This window comes from Nipponia nippon, unplaced genomic scaffold (genome assembly GCF_047370975.1).
Source record: "Nipponia nippon isolate SJK-2023a ecotype South Korea unplaced genomic scaffold, ASM4737097v1 scaffold_6, whole genome shotgun sequence".
Taxonomy (NCBI): Eukaryota; Metazoa; Chordata; class Aves; order Pelecaniformes; family Threskiornithidae; genus Nipponia; species Nipponia nippon.
The window spans coordinates 70,490,176-70,514,345 of record NW_028262380.1 but is presented as its reverse complement, the minus strand read 5'-3'; the positions used below and the strand labels follow the sequence as shown (position 1 = coordinate 70,514,345).

At 45.3% G+C, this 24,170-nt stretch overlaps 1 protein-coding gene across 5 annotated transcripts in view; it reads right to left on the bottom strand.

Moving 5' to 3' along the window:
* The window catches only part of ELF2 (E74 like ETS transcription factor 2), a 39,417-nt gene extending 16,233 nt beyond the window's left edge, over window positions 1-23,184 (bottom strand). The window contains exons 1-3 of one of the 5 annotated variants that reach the window (XM_087735520.1): window positions 23,007-23,184; window positions 14,972-15,167; window positions 13,827-13,992 (exon numbers count right to left, since the gene is read on the bottom strand). In XM_087735520.1, coding sequence (XP_087591646.1) covers window positions 13,827-13,992; window positions 14,972-15,043 — 238 coding nt within the window. In that variant the 5' untranslated portion in view covers window positions 15,044-15,167; window positions 23,007-23,184. Of the gene's footprint in view, window positions 1-369; window positions 498-1,749; window positions 1,895-13,826; window positions 13,993-14,971; window positions 15,168-20,972; window positions 20,994-21,908; window positions 22,441-23,006 lie in introns of those variants that run through there. The other 4 variants (XM_087735521.1, XM_087735522.1, XM_087735525.1 and 1 more) reach the window with 4 other exon arrangements.
* Window positions 23,185-24,170: the final 986 nt, after the last annotated feature.

Below are 24,170 nucleotides of genomic sequence, written 5' to 3'. Positions count from 1 at the left end.
AGAGCGTCTAAATGCTGCTGACGGGCTCCGCTTTCTCTGTTCTGCAGCAGAACAGCTCTTTGCTGGGGGTTTTTGCTCCAAAAACCCCGGGCGTTTTTCTGCATTCAATAAAATAAACCATTATGAAGATAAGGTGATTTGCCCCCTGTTTTTACAAGGGTACCTTCAAACGCTGGTAAACAACAGAGCATTTACCTTTAGCACACGTTCATGCTCGTACAAACCGGCTGCCGTGCGGGGGCAAAGCCAGCGTGAGGGCATGCTCTCAGCTAGCGGGCGTCCAGGCGCTAACCGCACAACTCGCCACCTGCAACGCCGTGCGCTGCACTGCTCGCTACCTGCAGCGCTGCGCGCCGTACTGCCGCGTACCATTTCCGAGGACGACTTTAAAAAGGCGAGCTCCGCGTTGCAAAGACAAAACCAAAACGGCGGCTGGTGCGACTTCTGCGGAGACCCGAAGGTCTGACATCGTATTTGTGTTTGTCAGCGGCGCAGCCTCGCTCGTGTTTTCTCCAGGGCGGTACCACGCTTAAAGACAAATCCCGGGGTCACCGGAGGGCCCTGTCGTTACAAGCGGACGATGTGACAAGACCAGAAGAGGCCAAGCAGCGCCCGGTGCCGTACAGGTCCCCAACAAGGCGCCGGCGCTGCGGTACGCGGCCCCTGTCCCGGCGGGGGCTGGGGGCTGCGGACCCGGTCGCGCAGAGCAGCGGCCGGGAGGAGCGCGGCGCTGGCCGGGGCCGGCGGCGGCGAACGGCATTCCCGCGCCGCGCCTCGCCTCCACCGGCAGCACGAGCACGGCCACGGCCACGGCCACGGCCACGGCCCCGGCCCCGGCCCCGGCCCCGGCCCCTCCTCGCCCGCCGGGAGGCGCGGCCACGTGCGGCCCGGCGGCGGCCCCGCTTCCGTGTTTACACTCCGCTTCCCTCCAACTCCGCGCGCGCCCCGCCAGCGCCGCGGGGAGCCGCCGCTCCGCCGCCCGCCGCGCGCCCATTGGCGGCCGCCGCGCCCCGCCCCGCCCCGCCGCCCCCTCCGGCCGCCGACGGCGGCCGCTCCCATTGGCGCGCGACGCCCGCCACGCCCCTCGCGCTCGCGGGGGGCCCGGGGGAGCGCGCCGCTTCCGCTACGCAGCGCGCGTGGGGGAGGGGGCGCCGCCCCGCGCCCCGCTCCGCTCCCCCCCCGCCGCCGCACACGTGGGCCGCGGCCCCGCCGCCGAGTTTAAAAGGGCACCGGGGGGGGGGGAAAGGGGGGGGAGGAACGACACACGGAACGGACACAGACGGCGCGGGGGGGGGGGGGGACGGGGGGGACGCGCGGGTGCGCAGCGCCCGGGGAGGCCTGCCCGCGGCGCTCGGCCTGCCCGCTCAGGCGGCGTGGCGGCGGCGGGAGCGGGAGCAGGGGAGGGCCGGGGCGGGGAGGCGGGAGGACGACAACAACCTCGCACACTTCCTGGTTCTCGCCCCGGCCGCCCAAACCCCGCAAAACTCCTCCGCCCGCCCCGCCGCAACTTCCGCCGCGCTGGCGCCGCCGCCGGCGGCGGCGGGGCCGGGGGCGCCGGGGGCAGGTGCCGCGGGCGGGCGCACGCCGGGCCGGCCGCTGCCAAGGTGATCACTTCCTGATCGCCCTCCATGGCTTCCCCGCCCGCCGCCGGAGCGCGGCGTGCGCCGCCGCTTCGCCTCCCCGTCCCCGCCGCCCGCCCCGTCCTTCCCCGCTCCGCCGCTCCCGCCGGAGCGCCGCGGGGCAGCTTACCGGCCCGGATGAGGAGGTCGAGCTGGTTGGTGGGCCCCTCATGCAGGGACGTCGCCATGTTTACGCTGCCGGAGCGGCTTCACATTGACCGGCGGGCGGGTGCGCGCCGCGGGCGCGCGGGCCGGGGGGGGGCGGCGCGGGGGGCGCCCGGCGGCGGGGCGCGCTCCCGCGTGGCGGCGGGCAGGGCGGGCGGCGCGGGCACCGCCACGGCGCGGCGGCGGCGGCAGCGCTTCCTGCGGGGCGGCGCGGCGCACGCGATCCTTCCGCCGCCGGCCTCAGACAGGAAGTGCCGCGCCGGCACTCGCCGCCGCCGCAGCGCGGGGCCGCCCGCGGGCGGGGGGGGGGGGGAACCGGGGGGGAACGGCCGGCCGCCCGCGGCCGCGGGGAGGTGGGGGCGCGGCGGGGGCCCCCCCGCCCCGGCTCCTCGCACGGCCCCCGGGAGGCGGCCGCAGCCCGGCCGGCGCGCAGAGCCGAGCGCGGCGCGGCCCGGCCCGGCCCGCCGCAGCCCCGGGCGGGCACCGCCGCCACCTCCGTGCCCCGGTGAGGCCCCCCGACGGCTGCGCCCGGGCACCCCGCGTACCAACGCTCCACCGAGGCAACCATTAACAAGTTTCTTTCCTGGGCTACCCGCTCCGGTAATACGTTGCCAGAGAACTGGGGTCTGCCTGGATCCCAGTCCCTCTCGCCTCCCCCACAGCAGCAGGGCTGACGCCAAGGGAATTTTAGATGCCTTTTCCAGTCAGCCAGAGGCCCCGTCCTTCATCAGGTCTGGCTCTGAGCAGATTTGTGGCGAAGAAGAGTTGCACTGCTTTCTTAATTAAAAAAAAAAAAAAAAAAACACCACTTTTTAGGGTTGTGTCGTCTCCCCTCTGAGAAGGGCCTGCTTTAGCAACACGACAGCCTTCCCGGCCGGGCCCCCGGCACGCTGCAGCGGGGCAGAAGCGACAGCCACAAGACGACGTCCTCCAAGCGTCCCGGCTGAGTCCCTCCGCTGCCGATTCTCAGGGCAAAACTTCAGAGCTGCACGCAAAGGAGCAGCCGTGCCAAGGAAAGCGAAGTATATCCTACCCGGAGCTATGCATGGAGGTGAGGCGTAGGAGCGCCTTCGTTCCCGCCCCAGGCCCCTGGCTAGGCCTGTCTTGCTCAGCCAGCGTTGGAAGGATCAAGCAACCGCTTCTTGCCAAAGAGACTTCCCAGTGCCCAACGGCCTCGCAGCTCCATTAGAAAAAGGTGAAGGGCACCAGCTGCATCAACCCGACAATAAGGGACCTCTCTTCCCCTCTCAAGTTTTAGTAGCCCTAGGATCTAGATCACAAGCAAGAATTTAGAAGCGTATTTCCCCAGCACAGAAATCACTAAATAGTATCCGGCAGAAATCGCCTCCAACTGGTAACTTCAGTACCTCAAACTTTTGACAGATCACACTCCTACTACAGCCCTCAAGGCTTTTTAGGAATACAGTTCAACGACCGTATCTATATACGCAAATAAATACTCAGGCATTTTGTAGACTTCACTCATCTATTCCTGGCTGTAAGGAATTCAATTTGTTCATCATCTCACCAGATAACGAACAAGACCCGCAAGCGAGACCGTTCATTCTCATGATATGAGCACGGTAGCTCTGTGCTCAAGTTTTGCCAGCCGAGCTCTTTCAGCCAGACGCATGGACAAAAAAGGCACTAGCTCTAGCTGGCTGTGACGGCAAAAAGCTCTCATGCAGATACAGCTTTGCCAACAGCAGAGTGCTCCTGTCAGCTTACGTTATTCAGAGAGGTGGAATAGCAGCGTTAAGAATTCCTTCTGTCAGCATATTTCCACTAGGGGACTCTCCTGTGTTCTCCAGCAGAAGTTTTTCTAGTGGAGACAAGCCCAAGGACAAGGAAAGGCATTTTAAATAGGTGCACACTTAAATGTGCAAAAAAAAAAAAACACAACTCCCTAGCCCTTCATTAAAACATCCTCAATTGAAGTGGAAACCGCACACAGTGTCGTTTAGCAACACCGTAGATTCAGCTCACGCACCAACTACTGAAATAACTGTGCACTCACGTCCCTGTGTCCTGTGTACCTACTGTTGTTAAAAACCGTAATTTACTCACACTTCTCTTCAAGCAGTTAGGTCCGCAGCAATGAAATAGTTAAAAACAGTTTGTCAGTTTAGATCCAGATCAAAAGGTGCACCAAGACACTAAATACCTTTGAAGATCCAGACCCGTGTCAATACGAGTTCACACTTACATACTTTGGAAAAGATGCCCTCATAGTTTGTTGCCTTACTGTTTGCTATGTAATGAGTGAGCATTGTTTACTAATTGCAACTTCCAGTCACAGACTGAAGTGTTTGACTCGTATCCAAGTTGTTCTCTAGCCCCTACGGGCAGAATGAAGTTTTGCCTAAGATATGCGGACTCCATGAATAAGTGCATTCAAGTAATCTGCGTGTGTAATTTTTGACAAGCACCATGTGTCTGAAATGAGTTAAAAAAAAAAAAAAAAAAGAGTATAAACGTAAAGCTCTTGGTTTAATACCAGTTTTCTAAGCGACATTTATTTACTACTGCAAGCACAGACTTAGCACAGTGTTTGCCAGTTCGCACGAAATGGACTCGAACAGCTGCAGACATTATTCTGATTCTGCGCTCCCTCTGATCGCACATGGAGAGGGTATCGCTGGGTGCCCAAGGGATTCCAGTCAGTGGAAAAAAGGCCAAGCCTATGCACTTTCAAGACTATAACGTAAGCAACTACAATAAATCTATGAAGTGATCATTTTGATCTGTCCCCAACTTACTTACACAAGTATAGTATTAAAGCGTAACGCTGTCCTTAAGGAGGAATGCGATTTTCCCAAAAAGGTCTGCAGTCCCATCTGTTTAAGCTATATGATTTCCAGTATTTTATCCTGAAGACTAATTGATCTGTCATGCTAATAAAATCTTACTAGTTCAGGGAAAAAAGACAGTCAGTAGGGAAAAAAGTAAACATGTACTTAACTTTTTAATCTCTTTTAAAGCCTCCTTTCTAAGCAGAAGGCTACCAAAGATGGATGCAAAAATCTACTCAAAGAGCGGTGGGTGGCCCAATGAGGCAAGAAATATTTGCTGTAATGTAACAGGACCACATGAAATTGCAGATTAATTTATGTTTCTCTGGCATGATGAAAAAAGTAGAAAAAAATATAGAAACAGATCCCCAAACAGCATCATTCTTTGTCAGACAGAAATATATTCATTAGCCTACTATCTTTTTTTTTTTTTAAACTGTTAGAGTGTACAGAGACTAAGCTTTATTGTCATTTTTTAAACCACAAGCTCAGCTATCAAGATAGTCAGGTCGACCTACATGCTCATCACATGCTACATCTACCAACTGCCGGGGGGGGGAAAAAAAAGTCAACATGTTCTAATATGCAGGAAAGCTACCATTCAAAACTAGGCTTATGACACACAGGAATGTAGTAAATATGTCTTAAGTCATTTCAAGACAATAACGAGTAATCACATTTTTAGCTGACAGCACCTCCCTCCCTGTGCACTTCAGAGTCTTTGGTTGATAAGGAACTTGGACAACAGGAACACCCAAGTGAATTGTATCCCCCTACTTGTATAAACACAGGAGCGAAATATCTATCAGCTCATGCTTTCTTCTTAAGGGAAATGGACAACTTTGTTCACATTAAAGGAAATAAGCTTCACCCCTTCTTTGCAACATACACCAGTTAAACTTCATCCTGATTATTCTGAAAAAGTGAAAGACAACTCAAAGAGAAGAAGCTGGATGCGGTTAATTGCATGCAAGACAGCAGATGTAGAAATTCAAAATACGAAAAACTGGAAGATTCAGCAGATTTGCAGAAGTGGATGGGAGTGGGATCAATTATCTTAAGCATTTCCTTGAACAGTCCTCAAAATTAATCATTCAGTGGCCGCAGAGGAATTGTCAGTCTCCTCTCCCATAGCCTCCTATGCAAAGTTGCCTTTCCCATAATTCTGACAAATAGACTGAAAACATTCTCCGGTAACAGACTGTAGTTTCTCTTGGAAAACTATTTCACAAGCTTTGTAACTTGAAACGCTGAAAGTACAACCTTCCAATGGCACCTTGTTCCTTCACTGACAGCAAATGATGAACCACAAAAAAAAAAACCCTACGTATTTAATTACTTTTAGCCACAGAATATTCCAGTTGTATTCCAGTATGACAAAGCTACCCTGGGAAAAGACAATTATCATAAAGCAGTTACTTATTCTTACAGAGGTGATTTGTTTGACTTAATTTCAGTAGGTAGTCAAGGGTAAATGGCAATCTGTCTGAGGGTAGTATTTGCAGTCTACATGAGAAATTGCAAACGATAGCAAAGGAACAACACTGAAATGCCAACCAAGCTAAAAAGCTTCAAGTACCTTCAGAAGTCCAGGCGTGCCCTGTCCCGAGTGCCGAAACCGCCTACGAATTTTAAACAGTTACAGAAAGGCCAGTTTTGTCCAGGATCCTGAAGAAATTCACATCTAATAATCACAGAAGCAGTTGCTGTCGGCAACAGCAGGCTATCAATCTGTTGATAGCTATTACTGCATTGCAAGGGTAACGATACAAAGCAACATTTTTAAGAGTTAGATTCCAGAAACATGCAAGAAGGTGCAGCAGCCTCCTTTATCAGCACAATCATTACCAGCCACCGTGGATTCCACGGTAGAAAACTGCAGAAGTAATAGCAAAATAACCACAAAGTGTCCCCTGGGGGAGCCAGGGAAATACGGAGGGAAGGGGTGAGTGACCATGCCGAGCTTATCTTCTTGACTACACCGCATGAAGTCTCATCATACCAAAGCCACGAGCCTGTCACAATCTGCACCTTTAAGTGGGTGCAGGATCCCGGTGTCACTAGGCATATGGCGATTAGGGATTCCACACAGAAAAGCAAATGTATTCCCAGGATTTGATACTACCTTTGACAAACAGAAAAGGAGTTACTTAAAACAACAAGTGTCTACATCCCAGCGTTATTACTTGCGAATGCAGAGTCAGAAAAACTTGGTCATCTCAAAGAAAAAAAAAAATTTATATGCGCACTTCCCTGCCTTACAATGAACTTCTTTAATTTCAGACCAGTCTAGCAGACAATTATAAATCAAGTATTTGCATAGCACATGACACGGTTTTACAGAATTGACAGTGTTTGAGATTGGTAATAGGCTGGCATATGAACTATGCCACCGTTGAGCAATTTCTCTGTCCAAGACCTATCATTTACAATTCCTTAAGACCTCTCTGATAACAACAAATGTCTATTCTGTAAGCCCACTGAATCTTTATAAGGACTAAATGTCCTGCTCAAACAGGTATGGCTTTACTGTGATCCTAGAATTTGTTGTCAACTACAATCTCCCTTTTAATATGCAGATCACCTTTAAAAATTATTACTATCAAGTTTGTCACTATATTTTTGATCAATAAAGACCACTAACTCTTGCGCGCTCATACCACGACGGTTTTGACATGCCATATTGCATTCTAATTTCAAGATGCAAACCACAACATTTTTCAGCTTACATTAGTAAAATGCTGCGGCTGAGTCTTCATAGCAACATCCTACAGTTTCTCACTCCCAGTTGCTACTGGGGTTGGGAGTTTCGAGGAGAGTGCATCTGTACATCTGAAGTCCAACCCATAATGCCCCACATGAGCAAGCCTTTCAAGCAGCCTCACATCAGCCTCAGAAAGCAAAAAATATGCCAGAAATGTGTAATTAAATTAGGCTTTATCACAAAATATTTAAGTCTTGCAGTGTTCTTTCAGTGTGAATGCAGCACTGAATGCAGCAAGGCAGAAACCCGAAATCTAGAAAGAACTGGACACCACAACCAGGCTGTTACTGTTACGTAAAAATATTATCATCCGTAATTTCTCAGAAAAGGAAACACCAGCAAAGACGACATAAAATTCAAGCTGCAGTTGAATTTTGCTTCTGAATTTAAGAATGTTACTGAGAACAGGTGCATATGCCCTTGGCATAACTGCTCCAAGTGCTATACAACAGCACACGCCATGGGAGGGGGATCATTTTGTTTCACTGTCATCAATATTTAACTAGCAAAAATGCAATGGGTTTCTTGGCAGAGTGAGAATTCACACTGACGTAGCAGCAGCACGGTGTCAAAAATAAAAGTAGCTCACATGCAAAGGATAAATTCTTAACCCAGGAATGTGTTAGAGACATCTAATTCTTGCAGCAGAGCAAGTACTGCATGCAAAGTTTTATCTTGCTTTTATCTAGCTAATGGGCTTCATCTTAGCTCTTTGATGAAGGCAGTACCAACTTAAGCTGAGAGTTTACTCAAGTCGTTAGAATGTCCAAACTCGTTCGCAGTCAGCGCGGTCTTCTCAAGCAAACTGCTCTCCACTTTTGAAGTTCTCATCAAGCTCTCAGTGTAAGGAAATGAAGTTCAATGAATAGGATATGTCAGCACTACCAAAACATACACCAGATGTTCGTGTTAACTCAATTTTTGTAAGAGGCGGTTCAATCAAATAACGTCTGGACAGCATGGATGATAACATTGTTGTGTTTATCCCTTACATACACATGCCGTAATGAAAGGTAAGATTCTAACCAGGTCCAATACTGAGTTCTCAGTACATGATATTTAACAGCTGATGAAAACTTATCTGAGATAAACAAAAGAGTTCACAGGCTCAAATTCACATAAAAGAAGTCAGAAGGAAGGAGTTTTAATCACAATAAGAGAAGACATATAGAGGCAGAAAGAAGAACAGGTAATAACTAAAGACTTTATATAGATATACAAAGCTGGTTCCCACGGTGGTAACAGTGTAAGTAGTAACCTGAAATGTCCTCTGTAAAAGAAGATTTGCCTTAAAGTATAGATTTTATTCACACATTTGTTTAAATTAGGGGAGGAGTTAAGCCTAAACTCACTGTTTATTCAACCTCCTCCCTCCTTAAGGATGGCTATCAGTTTACATGATAGTTTCAACTGAACTTCCTGGTGGAAAAAAAAAAAAAAGAGATTATAGACAAACACACCATCGTTGCTGTCTTTGTAGCTCAATATTTTTCCATCAGATCGTAATCCTGGAGGGGCTCATTTTCAGATCCCCATTTTTTCATGCAGATCTTCTACCCCTCTGTGGCAATAACTTTTTTAGAATTAAAAGAGAGAATTCAGGGAGGATTTCTGATGGAACATCGAATTAAAAAATGTGGTGACAGTTCACAAGTCAAATGATACCTCAACTTCTCAAAAGCAGTAGTTTTGTTTCCTCTTTGATCTTAAAGTTGTGAGAAAAAAATCCCAAATCTGTACTTCCCGCTTATGATGATTAATAAAAAAATAAGGGGAAAAATACTGTTGATATGAGAAGTTAGATTCGCTGAATCAGTTAAATCAGGGTCTATATTGGCAATATGATTTTGGTATACCTCTCATAGGGATCAAGCTTTACTGTACTTACAGCAACATTTGTTTAATAGCTGCCTACTGTTCAACAAGATTCGTAAACAACAAACAACACTGGTTTTGCAAATTCATCATAACTCAGGTAACACAGAAGAAAAGTAGTACCGGTGCAGGCATAAGATTGGTACGAAGGGAGTTCAGAAAGTACTAACCAATTTTAATGACAATGTTGCAGATAATGCTTTTTTAAAAATGCCAAGTTATCCTGCTTAAATACTCATCTAACGCCATATTTGACTAAGAGACTAGGCATCATTCACGTGTAAGATCTGCAGATCATGACTGCAGTACCTTCAGCACTGCACGTATCCGAAGATCAGATTAATCCAAAGATCAGATTGCCCCATTAACACACCTGCATAGCCACCTTACGGAGTCTGTGTCGTGACAGACAAACAGAACTGTAGCAACTGTTAATTTCAGACTGACAGCTTCTGCTGTTACGCAAACTACAAAGGCTTTGCTGAATAAATCCTAAAATTGAAGGGCTAATTACTTTAAGGACAGGTAACTACTCAGGAAATGGAAGCCAACAAAATTTGGATATTATAAAAAAAACTGTTAAGAAGGATGTATTGTTTATGATATCAACACTTCCACTGTTGTAGTAAAACGAAATTTTAAGACTGTAATTCAGTCCCCAATAGTCTGAAGGTACCGCTCCCAAGAACGATATCATACACATAGGAGAAGAAATGTAAACACTATCTCAGTCTAAAGTTTATACTTTCCCTTTCAAACACTACAAAAGGCACTCACTACTTCCACTGAGAAGGTCATAAGGTCACCTGAAAAGATCAAAATTCCTACATTTTGTTTTTCCTAGGAGACGCCTTTGTCAAGATTTTTTTCTGTTCCAAGCAAACAGGCAGTTTTTTCTGGAATAGGACAAAAAAAAGTAACTTGAACCATTAAGTCATTCTTGTTTGTTACAAGACTCTTGGGTTTTACTTTTACAGTTAATGGATTAATTTTATAGTTAAAGGATTAATTATAATTAACGATCCTTGATTAATGAATGAAGATGGATTAGTGGGAAACAGGCTGGAAGGAGTTTGACAGGCAAAAAACCCCACATTCCACTAGAATTAACTAAAAATTCATCAGTATTTATAGATACGCCTATTTGTAATGATTATATAGCATATTCGTGGTTTCATAAATGCAAGAAGCTTTTTTTAATACAAAACGACATGATGGGCCCCGATTCTGCCCTTGGATCAGCACTGCCACGTCCTTACAGTCCACACGGTCTCAAATCCAATCAGGGAATAGCCAAACTCTTTAGTCTCCTAAGTAAATTTTACCACATCAGCTACCCCACTACATTTATCACAAAGGGTGGTACTGATCCTTATCTCCGAAGGCTAGAACAATCAGGTCCATGGCCAACAGTAGAGATACTGACAATGGCGTGTATTATGTTAGGTGGATATGCATCATTTCAAATACTGCCAAGACTTCTTTAAGATGGGTTTTTAGTATTTACCACGTTGTCTGTAGAGTCTAGAACCACAAAAGGTATTAAGTCTACTCATTCTTGGTGCAAGAACTATACCTTTATCAAATAATGTGAATTTTTTTTTGGTAGCAATAAATTCTGACATTTATGAAGTAGAATCAATTGAGACTAATTTAGCAGCAATGGATTCTTCTTCAAAGATGCACAGATGTCAAACTGTTGCACCTATCTAAATCCTAATTTATCATTAGCATAATAAAGGTACATACTTCAGAAAATTGGCATCCTAAAATGCTCTTTAAATAAACATTATAATACCTTGTTTACTTGTTTCTGCCTTAGCCTGCTATCTCATTAATATTTACTGCGGCACCTTTTGCCACCTCTCTGACATGAAATTGCTTCCTACCCACAGCCCAGGATCTCTTCCCTTCCCCTACAAAAATAAAAACCAAAAAAGGCGCTCAGATTCACTCTCCTGCAGCTCATTGCTAATAATGGCGCATTACCAAAATGAGTGTTTCCTGGGGCCTTTATACTTCTCTCCACCCATTTTACCTCTCTGTGTAAGCAATGAGTTCAGAAAGACTCTTGGCTGTAGCAAAATGTGTTGGCCAAAACATGTGCACCGCAAGACTGCCTCCCTCAGAACAGTCTAAACCAAGCACTTCTTTCGTCAACACTAGACACAAGTTCTGGGCAAGGACCTTTACTCGCCATCGTGTACAATTACACCATGAGAACTGCACTGGATTAATCATGAATATACTATACAAATAATAATGAAAGGTTGGAGTATGGGAACAGGTGTGCAAGGGGAGATTACCTCTCTCCCCAAAGACCTTTTGGAATCACAAATGATAATATTCGTTGATAGTTTTTAAAATCTTCATTAGATTTTAATTTCTCCTCTACACCACTGTACACTTCTTAGTGCACATTATCTTTAATTTTTATATCAAAACTATTAAAACAAAGTTTTAAATATTTGAACTGATTTTAATATTTTATTATAATACTAATTTTTTAAGGACATATTAATGTCAAAGTTATTGTGAAATTAAAAAAAAAGGAAAAAAAAAAAACAAACCACAAAAACCCACCACCAATCTGCAGTCAAGACACATCCCTTAACATCTCCAGCCACAAACTCACCAAATTATCATATCAACTGCCCTATAAATTTTGAGACTGTACTTTCAAATATCAAGACTTGGAAGCAGCCACATGTCTCTTTCTTTGAACAGCAGCTTAAAAAAAAAAAAAAAAAAAAAAAAAAAAAAAAGATTGCTACAGAAGAGCTACAAGTTTTTAAACTGTCATTTCTACCAATTTATTGTGGCCAGAAAAATGATACTGAAAAACACAGAGTTCATTTGCAGTAGCTCTTCATCCTAAAAGGATTCTTCTGTTAGCCATTAATCTACCAAAATCCTACAAGAAACAGTGTATTTAATGTTTAAAAAAAAAAAACCACTTCTGAATGCAAAAGCCTTCAAAGTATAAGCTCTTAAACGTTTTCAAATACAAGTTTAATTTATAAAACTCAGCTTCTTGGGAAGAACACCCTCACTTACCTTAACCTTAAAAGGTTTATTACTGTAGTCAAAAATAAAAAAATTACATATTTCATATCCTTTCTTTACATGTATTTGTTGAACTTGTAATTAGCATATTTAATTCAAAACACATTTCAGTAAACTGGAATTGCAAGTATTCTCCCAAAACCTGAACCATTAGTTCATGCAGATCTTACAAAGTTGATGCATGTGATTTTTGATGCAGTGCTACAGAAGATTAACATCTGGATTCAGAAAGATGCATGAGCAATTGCATCCACTGTTTAGGAAGAAATCTGAACTGAAACCTACCTAATCGAATGGGAATGCACATGTATTTCCTGGGCTTCAACGTTAAGCAACTGAGAGAAGAGTCTCTCAGCTTTGTTTTGCTTGCCTGACATCATGCGAATTCAAACTCCAACCCTAAATTAGGCAGCCCAAGGACAGGAACGTACGCTATCCATGTTCTAGTCAAGTGGTCTCACCAGTCCAGTACGGAGCGCCCAAGAGGACCCGTCCTCCCTTTGGTTGCAGTTCTATGTATTCCCTACCCCAGCACTCAGCAGGCCCTTGGCTGAGCCATGTCAGCATGCTAATCCAGCAGAAAGCTAACTCAACAAAAATACAGAACAGCTGAGGGTTCCCTTTTTTTCCTTGCAAAATTAGCATACTGAAATGGCTAAAAAAGGTTCAACAAGTATGAGAAGTAGCACGAGACAGCAAGCGGGAGGACAACAGGAACTGCAGCACAGCAGCAGCCTGGCAGTCAGATGTAATTAGGCTCCCATAGGAGCACAACTTTTGTTTCTTCAGACAGTTTAAATAGATTTTGGTCCCCCTCAGAAAGTTCAAAGCTCCTGATCGTGTTCTTTGGAGAGAGGCGTACAGAAAGATACACACTTATCGCTAAACAGGTCAGCTGCTTTAACACCAAAGCTCTACTCCTTTCTTCATTCCTAACTTATTACTTTACCATATAGCTGAGTTAATTTCAATCTATTAGGCTTTTTGCCCATAAAAGGACAGTCCAACTCCATTCCCCCCAGCCACGCACTCCTGCCACTAAACCAACAATAAAACTGCTCTTGGACCAAAAAGGCAGGATAGCAAGGGAGAGAGGGTAGAGCTCACGGGAAGGGGGAAGAGTTGGAAGGCAGGGTAAACAGAGCCACGCAGTCCATACTGCCAGCTGCCCCGCAGTGGTTTCACTCAGACATGGTGCGAAACTAAATTCTAACTAGCTTCCTGGCTCAGCTGATTTTTAAAAACTCCAAGTTTACTTGTCTAATTAACCCCCTGCATAAATAGGTAACAAAGACATAAACAAAGATCCGCCTACTGATGAGGGTACACGGTGTTACAGTGCAGCGCCTTGAACCTAAGGTGACATTTTTACCTGCCAAGACCCAATCCTGTCACCACTGAAGCTAAGTAAAACTAAGTTTAGAGCAAAGAGATGCGAACCCAGGTCAGGATCACCATCCTGTGGGTAAAGACAAAGTCGCGTTCCTCAGGGACTTCTAAAAGTAAGAAAATCTCATGGAGAAAAAAACATTACAAAAAGTCTACCTGTTTCCACAGTTTCAGTCTCAATTTCTTGTTCCTCTGCTACATCTTGCATCAGGTAAGTCTCGTCATCATAAACCAGGACCTGAGCAGCGTAACCCTGTTCTAGTCTGGCACTAGGAACTGGCTCCACAATGACTGCTGGGAATTCAGAGACTGGCTCATTTTCCTATAGAAAGAAAAAAAAAAAAAAAAAAAAAGCTCTAAATACTGCACTGTTGAACTCTACATCAACATTTTCCTCTTATGCTCTTACATATTTTATGGAATAATGATAATAATTTTGAAGATTTTTAAAGGAAGCATTCTCCTAAAGCAAGAGATTAAAAAAAAAATTAAAGATAGCTTATCATCCACCAAAGGGACCTTCCTGAATCTCAAAGATACTTTCCTGGCTCTAAGCACTTAAAATTTAAAGCACCAGACAGCTTTAAGACATTGAAAGAGAGCAAAGTTTTCTAATTAAGACATTCAGCTGTGGAAAGTGTTTCTTCTCCCTCTGCTCCACGAAATGTAATCAAGAGTTTGCGTGTGTGCTGCAACATGCCCACATCTGACCTGTATCTTACGAACAGTCATGTTTCGGATTAAGTACGTAAGCTATCACAAAAGAACTGGCTACTTCAAAGCCCATATGCCTATCTCTACTTATTTCAGGATCAAAATGTCTGTAACAGCACATTTAATCTGTTGAAGTGTTGCAGAAGTGGAACCCTGCCAGGTTCAATTTACTACGAGCTACAGGATAGTAGAATATATTTATTATTTGTTGATAAGAATGCAAAATACGAGTCAATAAGTCACGCTGGCTAACTTTGAAAAAGGTCCTTGTATTGTTCTGCTCATCTCGTTCTACACCTCAAGACACATCTGAGATATTTAAAGAGATGCTTAGTATAGAATTTAATTTTGTAAACCCAGTCTACAGTTGTACTGCAGACTTCAAAACTTACTGCTTCCACTTCTCTGTGATAATAAAATCTTCTAATAAAAGGCATTTGAAAAATGGGCTGCTCTCTTCCTCCTCACACAACAATCTCTAATCCATTTCACTTGCTTTCACAGCAAGTTTACAGTGCCTTTTTCTTTCAAGTTAAGACAAAAGGTGTAAAGTTTGTTAGTAAATAAATGATATTTATTTTTCTAACCTCTTGATTTTTTATTCCATTGCCGTCGAACTCCAGGCCAGGGCCTCCAGTGTCAATCACTGCTGATGTCATGGTGCATCCCTTGAAGTCGCTTTGAGAGCTGTTATCTATCCTGAAGACAGCAATGCTGATAGCCTGAGGTTATCGAAGGCTTAAATTCACAATCCACTTCTGTTAAACAGCTAGGCAGAGGTGGCTGAAACACAAAATAATTTTAAGTTATTTGCACAGTTTATATTCAAAAGCCTTCCAACGTTTATGAAAGCTATTGCATGCTACATCTCTACCTCAAAAGAGGGCATCAGTGAACACAACAGATGTGACAGAATGTGCTGACCTGGGCAAAGTTAACACTGAATACAACACAAGTCTCATGCTAACTTTTAATACTAAGGTAATACAATTTCAGTCTGGTTCTTTGCAATTTGTTAAATTTCACACAATTCTAAAAACAAATAATAACCTTAGATATTTTCCATTGGCCAAAATCGTGAATTTCTCATAGAGGTAAAACATCAACTAGTTTTTTTGAGACATGCATACGTTTGAGTTAGCGTGGCTTTTCTAAAGTTACTGTTTTCCTAATAAACTAGGAGACTTTTTAAATTACATTTTCTTCTTTGTCCTACTAGTTTCATAGTAATTTCATAAAGCTATAGTTTCATAACTAGTTTCATAAAGCTTTCAAACATACTGCCTTTTTAAAGCAATGCATATATAATACACATCTCAGAAATACATACCTCATTTCTAACCTACAGTTTTCTGTGAAATAAAAAGTATTGTAGCAGTTCCTCTTTTTTTCCTATAGAAGAAATTCTTATGAGTCCAAAAAAAAGTAGTTCCACATCATAATGCTTTAATTTGGGTATACCATGGACTCATTGAACTTACAAAGATATATAACCTTCATCTTCGTGAATTTCTTTAAAACTAGATTAACAGCAGTGCTTTGTTTCTAAACAACTGCTATTTATTTATTCCGAGTACACATTATTACTCATATCCTGTCTTTGGAAGAGACAAATAATCTGTGTTCATAAACCTTGGGCTGTGAGGAGCAGTTTACTACTTCAAGATGCAAACTAAGAAGTTTGGCTTCTTAGTTGTACAACAGAAAGCACATATTCCACGTGAGACGTAAGAATCCAATCTGATATCAATTACCCTTGCGAGTAACTCCACTGAGATCAATGCTTTATAACAGAAGCCAGAATTTAGCCCAACATTTTTAATAAAATCCATCCATTTAGAAAGCTAGCACAATCACCGAGGTCTGCAAAAAAACAGGATCTTCCAATACGTACTGAAGAAAAAAAAATTTATAATTAATACTCCAGTGGGTAAACTCAATAAGCCTGGCTTTTCAATAGCAGGCAGCCAGCTTAAACTAAATTAATCTTCCACATATAGGGAAAAGCTAGCTCAGATTCATGCAGAGTAACTGGGTCTCCTATGGGCATGGAAATTTTTATAGGCACGATAGCTTAGGTATACTAGTAAAAATCACAATTACTGATTGGATGGCTGTAAACTAAGCAAGAAAGTCAACAAAAAATACTATGCAAAAACTGTTTAAAAACTTTCATTTATCAAGGTATTAAGGATCCTTCAGCACGCCATAAAAATATGCTCGGAAAGGCATCGTTTATGTTGCCATACCAACTTAGCACAAGAAGTCAGTAGCCACCCAGTGGATGGCAGGTTACTACAAAAACACACCAAACAAACAAAACAACAGCAACAAAACCCAACACACCAAACAAACAAAAACAACAACAACAACAAAACCCAACACACCAAACAAAAAAAAAAAAAAACCTGACACAACAGAAGAAGATATTCGTGTTTTTCACCCTTACATACAAAAAGAAGAACAAATTCTGATAGCGGCTTTCTAGGCAATTAATCCTTATGAAATAAAACTGAAGAACAGGAGATCATCTTAAATCACTGTCATAGTAGCAGCAGAATAAGCACAAGATATATTCCAAAAGCAAGGAAAAAAATATATGCAATTTAGAAAAAAAAAAAAAAAACGGCATTTTTTGCTTACATAGGCAGTCAACTTGACATGAGAAAGCATGATTCATACCTAAAAATATTTAATTTGTGATAGCACAAAAAACCCACGGTAATACTTTATTTTCCATTGTTTCATTTCTAAAGCTAGAACTGCCTTTTGATTATCAGTATTTTCCTTGGTGAAAAAGAAAGTAAAGACCCCCTCTGCTCCCCAGACAAGATTCAAGCTGGGAAGTCTTTAACAAGCATCCTTGGAGCCATATACACCTGTCACCCTCCAGGCTTTTAGCACAAAAAGCTTACTCCTTACCTGCCTATCAATTACCACATTATTTCAAAAGCCTTTACATTCAGAAATGCGTAAAGTAGAAAAACAGCTGTTTATGAATACACTAAAATAATCAATCAGGAGGGAAAATTTAAAAATCGCTTTTACTGTAAGAAGACTCTTCTACAATTTTCCAGCTACATCCACACTAGTAACACTGCCAAGCAACTACAACCCAAAAGAGAATTCCAAAGAATGGAAATTATATTTTAATTTGGAAGCACAGCCTTCAACCAATTTCAAACATCAGCATTATTCCTGCAACTCAGACTTGTATCTATGAAAGAACATCTAGCGCTTCATGTAGTACCTTTGCACAGCTTAAGCATGTCTCAAAGCTAATTTGGTTCTCATGCAATATATTAATGCAAATAAACAATCATATACTAGACCACATGTACTGTATACTCATATTTTATGTACTATAATCCCACACAGGTGGCCAAACAGCTGCCAAATTATAGCAACTGAAAACAGTTAATACTGCGTGCTAGATCATGTTATGTCAAAAAACTGCTATTTCTGTCTCCTAGGTTACAAGAAGTTTAGATGACTTTTGCACTGATTTATCTCTACATGAATTACCAATTACCTATAGAAGTGAAGATAGGGCAATGCAGGAACATAAATGATAATCCTTATTTTCCAGTTCCAGCAGAAATTCATAGTAAGAACCTCACAGGGGAAAATATACAGAAGAGTGAGTGAGATGCTAAATCTTAGCATCCATTAAAAGGACGGTATCTTTAGACTGATGGCACGGAACAGTCCAGGCAAGGAACAAATGAAAGACCCAGAGTCTTTATATAAATGGATTTGAACTTCATATTAAGAGTCTTGCTATTCAGCAACCTTTTCAAAAACCTGGCAGGGTGGGGAAAAAGGCAAGCCCACTGGCCACCAAGTGGGAGGCTAGAAGAGTTTCAGTTCAGCCTGGTTTAGAAGTTCTAAGTTAAAGCAAACGCACAAACCCGCCCCACAAACCTAAGGGTATGCTAGATTCCTGCAGGCGCACCCCTCTTTGAATGAACCAGCTCAGCATTTGCCCTCTTCCCTCTCCCTAAGCAGTACGTCCTTGTGGAAGCCTTTTCGCTTCTCCCTCTCATTTCAGTAGAACACTGCATCTATTTCCCATCCTCTCCCTAGCAAGTCACAACTAATTTGACTTCTGTAAAAGGAAAAGACTGTCTAGCCACCTTCAGAAATCAGTTCCAAAATTCACATTTCCCAAGGCTAACTTAGACAAAAAGGCCAAAAGACAATTAGACTTAGACTCTTGAAGTAAGAGATGATTCAGGTTTGTAAGAAACCAGGTTATCCCTGGTGATACAATTAGCCAGCATAGAAGCTGGTTCAAAGTATGTCTATTTCTGAATTACAAAACAACATGCAGAAAGATTAAAAAAATAAATTAAAAAAAAACAAAAACAAAACAACAACAACAAAAAAAAACACAAAAAACACACCACCACACACACACACACACTACAAATTTAATTCCTCTCTGGACAGGTGCTTACAACAGAGCAAATTATGGAATGACATGGGGGGGGGGGGGGGGGGCGGAAATCTAACATTTCCAGAAGAGATGACCAAATCCTTTGGTTACAGATCTGACATCCACTCCTGTTCTTCCTGGTCACGGAAAATGCAGAGAGAAACTAGTTCTGAAACATTTGGAATATCCCTTATAACAGGGAAAACAGCTTTACTGCATCATCCGTTATTTTTATACGTATCTCATGGGAAAACAAAAATAAGTCTAGGTGCTCCCACCCTCAAAAAAAACCAAAACCAAAAATCCGAATCTTGAAGCCACATTCTTTGCCTCAACAGCAAGGCATTTCCAACTGTTTACTGCTACAAAAGACACAACAAAGACTCAAGTTTTTGATAGTTTTCACTGGTCAAGAAGATCAACTACAGCATGTACGTCTTCAGAGGCTACAGGGCGCTTCTCATAAAGGTGGCAAAATACCAAACAGTTTATTCACATATTTAATAGTACATTTATATGGCCTACATTACGCATCTGAGTGTGTACCTACAAAAAACGCAAACGGTCCTCTTATGTTTTCAGCAGCAAGCACAGAAGCTTAAAAACACTTCAAATCACAACTGCGATGAACGCGTAGTAGTCCCACAAAAAAAAGAGAATCTTAAGTCGTTCCCCCTGTGCATAACCACCTATCAAGTTACTAGAGAAGCAAACACACAGCTCAACAGAATTAAAAATAATAATTGAAAAAACAGTGTGGAAAGGATGGCAGCATGTCACCTCTACTACGCCAGAATCAAAGCGAAGTTTTTTAGGACTGGCTTCAAAACAAAACTAAGTATAAATCTGCAAATAGTTTGAGTACACTTTTATTTAAATTATAAAACAAACAAGCAAAACAATCAATGCCTGAAAGAAAGATGCACACACTTGTACCAGATGAAAACAAGACAAACAGGCAGAAGACTGGGCAGCAGCGACCAGAGGCAGCTGCTCACGCAGCACTCAGGAGAAACCTAAGAGTACTTGGAACAACGTCCCCCTTTTAACCAGCTGGCATCCCAAATCCTGAGGAGAGATTTATGCGGATACCTACACAGATGCAACCGCAAGAGCAGGCCCGCAGCCAGCAGTAGCATCGTGCACAACTCTTTTCAAAAAGGCCCTCCTTTGATATAATCAAAAAAACCTTAAGGAAGTCAGCTTGAAAATGAAATTAATTATACGTACAGAAATACACCAGCCAAGATCACTGCAGAATCCCATTAACTGGAACAAGGCTTCCAAGGGTACAAAGTGGTCTTTCATAGGCAGCACCTCAAATACACCAGTAAATGTCACTATCACTCCCATACATATAAACCATAGCGCACACCGTAAAAAAAGTTTTACGATGTTGACGGAAAGTTCTTTTTTTAAGACATTTTCCCCAGATAATTTCTACGGCTCTGGTTAACTGATTCACGCTGACATTTTTAGAAGAAATGGTGAATTAACTTTTTTTTTTTTTAAACCCAAAACAAGTCTAAAAACTGAAAAATTAAGTTACTGCAAAAGCCGACAGCGGAAAAAAAATAAAACTTGTAAATAGCTAAAGAATCAGGGGGTATGCTCAAGAAGAGAATACAGAGTAAATCTTTGCATCCACAATGCCAAGGGAACAAAACAGACAATCCATGCCAGTTATAGTACCTTATAAATTACACCAATCACTAAAAGTTATAGAAAAGGAAATTAAAATGAGGAATCGTCAAAGCAAGTAGTCCCGGCCACACCATACTTCAAAGTTTCCATACAAGGCAATAATTCTACTGCTGAATGCACAGAAATTATTACATTGTATCAAATCAATGACCTACCAAATCCAGGAAGAAACTAGAGGAACTCCTTCCATGCATATTTACTTTGATAATCTGACCATCCAAAGTTTGCTCTGAAGCCTCAATAGCTAAAGCTGATGAGCCCCAAAACATATAAGCTTATAATCACTTAAAAACTATTAACGTTCTGCAAAAAGCTTCGTGGCTTCAGCAGGCTGCTTCTGGACCTTCCCGTATTTCATCCTATTAGCGGGCTCTCTTCCCACTGCTCTCTATTTAAAGATCCCCTAAAACCTTCCCTTCCCGCTGACAGAAGCCCCCTGCACGTACCCCTACTTTGTACCAGCACTTCTCTTTCCAGCGTGTCAGTTGTTGGTCGGTAACATCCATTTCCACTCCCCCACAAGCCGGAGCAGGGAGCAATTATTCATCGTTTTACATAATAAAAGAGCAGAGACGGATGAGATTAAATGGTGAGGATGTGGGTTTAAGGAGGGGGGGGGGAAAAAAACCAAACAACAACATACACAAAAGAAAGCAGTGCACACAAACTATGCAGTTCATTTTCATAGGATATTCTAGAGGTCAAAAGAGTACATTATAAGATTTAAGTTAGACAGCTTTACGGAGGTAAAGCCCCTGAATGGCTTACGCGACTGTTAAACACAAAGATGCACGTACAGCCTGAAGTTTAGGGACCTTCTGAACCAGATTACGACGGAAACCTGAGAGACAGAAAGAGTGTGTCGCTGAAGACGGCACACAAAATAACCATCCTCTTCCCAGAACCTTTCCTAAAGCCACTGAACCCATCCACTATCAGAGGTGGAGCGAGGGGAAAAGGAGGAAGAGGATCTTGGATCAGACCCATTGCATACAGCTTTTTTGGCTTATATTTCATTTCTTTACGACTCTTGAAATAAAGTTAAGTTATGTGGTAACAGTCACTGACCCAGACCTCTCCTGCAGTACTCAACACAATAGATGGCTTCATGACATCGCCTCTCAAACAATGACATGGGGTTTTCAACATAGCCGAACAACAGACCTTTCTATAAAGTGATCCAAAACTCTTACATTCTCCGGGCTTTCCCCACATCACCAATGTTCGCGCTTTTGCCTCCTTTCAAAGTTATAGCACGAAACATGCAAACATGCTATTTCTACATTTTTTAGGCCACAGAAATATCTGAATTGCTTTGAAATTTTATTGTTAGAGCGTTGGTTTTATGCATCTCGAGAATTCTCTAACGCTTATACTCCTACCTCCCTGGGCTCAACTTCATTTCACGACGCTGTTTGTCTCGACGAACTAGGAAGCTCTCAAAGTTTGACGCATACACACGCTAATCAGAAAGTGCCAAAAAGCTTTACGATTAAATTGCAAGAAAGGTGAGTAATTATCAGCGCACGAAGACAGACAACTTCAAAGCGCGGCAGGAGATGAACTCAGCGGACGGAGACCCCTCCTCACAGACTGGTTGTTTTTAAACGGAGAGTTGGTAGGGTTTAGCCGTCTTGGCTGAAGAAGTCAAGTGGTTAAAAGAAAGCCACAAGGAGCATGCCAGCGCCTAGCCATGAGGGAGGGAAGGTGCAGAAGGAGGAACTGAATTATTCAAGTGGGGAAAGAGAGGGATGGGAGAGCACATCCAACAAGGCAGCAGGCAAACGCGAGCCCCAGCGCAAGCCCAGCACAAGGCTCCAGGGGCAGGGCGAGCTGCGCTCAGCAACACGCCCGACCCCGGCCGCCCCGGCGGCGGGGGGGCAGCGGGCGGCTGCAGGCCCGGCGGGGCTCCCCACCGCCAGCACGCATGACAGACAGCCGCCAGCGCGCCCGGGCTGCCATGTTCTCCCGGCGCCCCGGGTAAACAAGGCGCTGCCCCCGCCGCTCTGCCCCCGCCACCGCCCCGGCCCCAGGGGCCGCGGGGCCCGGCCCGCCAGGCCGCGGCCGCCCCGGGGCCGTGTTTACGCTGACAGCCGCCGGGAACCGCCCGCCGCCCCCAACGCCCCCTCCGCCGGCGGGGCGGCAGCCCGGCTGCGGAGCCCCGCGGGGCCGGGGGGAGGCGGAGGGAGCGGCGGCCCCCGCCCGAGGGCGGCTGGGCGGCGGCCAGCCCCGCGCCCCGCGCGAAACCGAAAGTGCGGCTGGGGAAAGGGGGGGGCGGGCGGCTGCCGCCCGAGCAACCCCCGGCCCCGCCACCCCGGGGCCGCCCGGCGCACCCCGGCGGCCGCCCCCGGGACGGGACGGGCCCGCGGCCCCCTCGCAGGGCGGCCGCCCGCTCGCCCCCTCTCTCCCTCCCTCCCAGGGCCGCCTGTCAGCGCCCGTCCCGCTCGCCGCGGCTGCAGGAACCGGCGCCGCGCCCTTACCGTGCCCGCACCGCCCGGAGGCCGCGTCCGTCGCTCCGCCTGGGCCGGGAGCAGGCGCCGGTGGGCGCCGCCCGGGCAGAGCCAGAGCCAGGGCCAGGGCCGGAGCCGCCCCGCGGCGGCAGGAGCGGGCGCAGCGGCGCAACCTGCCCGGCCCCGGCCCGGCCCCCCCCCGCCGCGCCGCCGCCTCTGCACATGCTCGGGCGCGGCGGGCATGCGCGGCCGCTCCGCGCCTGCGCAGGGGCCGGCCGGAGCCGTTGCCCCGCGCCGGGCGCGAGGCTCTCCTCAGGGAGCGGCTGGCGGCGCGGCGGCGGGCGGGAGGCCGGGAGCGACCCTGCCTGCCTGCCTGCCTGCCTGCCTGCCTGCCTTCCCGCCCTCCCCCGAGGGGCGGCTGCTGTGCAGAGCCGAAGGGGGACAACGCAGAGGAGGCAGGGAGCGAGTCTGAGGGGAAAGCTCCTGGCAGGCGGGGTCTGGGTGGCCCTCAGCCGCAGCCCTGCCTCGGAACGGGGTGGACAGCTGCCTGCGTTCAAAAAATCCCTCCCAGCGTGTGCGTGCAGCCCCAGAGGCGTCATTATTTTCTGCAGTTGATTTTGGTACGTAAGAGAACGAGCCGTCCCTGTGCCTGAGCGGCTGTGGAGCCTCAGGCGTGCAGGACTGATGTCAGCCGGTGACTTGCAGGGGCAGCGCTACAACGTCTGCTTCCAGTTTTCTTAGGTCACAGCCTTCTCTCTCAGAGGGCAGAGGTTTTGAAATTAGCCAAGTTCGTAATGCAGCATTTGTTACTCCCTTGTCAATATGAGACACGTCGTTGTCAGAGTCTCCTCACAAACCAAGTACGTGTCGAGACTGTCTTGATTAGCCTGGTCGGAGAGTTTGAGGACGGAATTGGTCTTCTCCTTTACAAATATTGGGCTTTAACCATTATACCCGTCTTTGCGATTCACAGTAGTAAACAGAAGAGCTTTAGCTGAACCGGAGCCATTAGATTTTCATTACAGACAAAAAAAAAACCCACATTGCCAAGGAGACTTTCAGCACTGCAAAGCCACTTGCTCAAAAGGGACTGCAGACTGAAGGTTTTCTGTTCAAACTGATTTGGGCCCCCTTGTGCCTGTAGATTGTAAAGGTCTGACAAACGCCTTTTTAACAGGAGCCCTCGGAGCACTG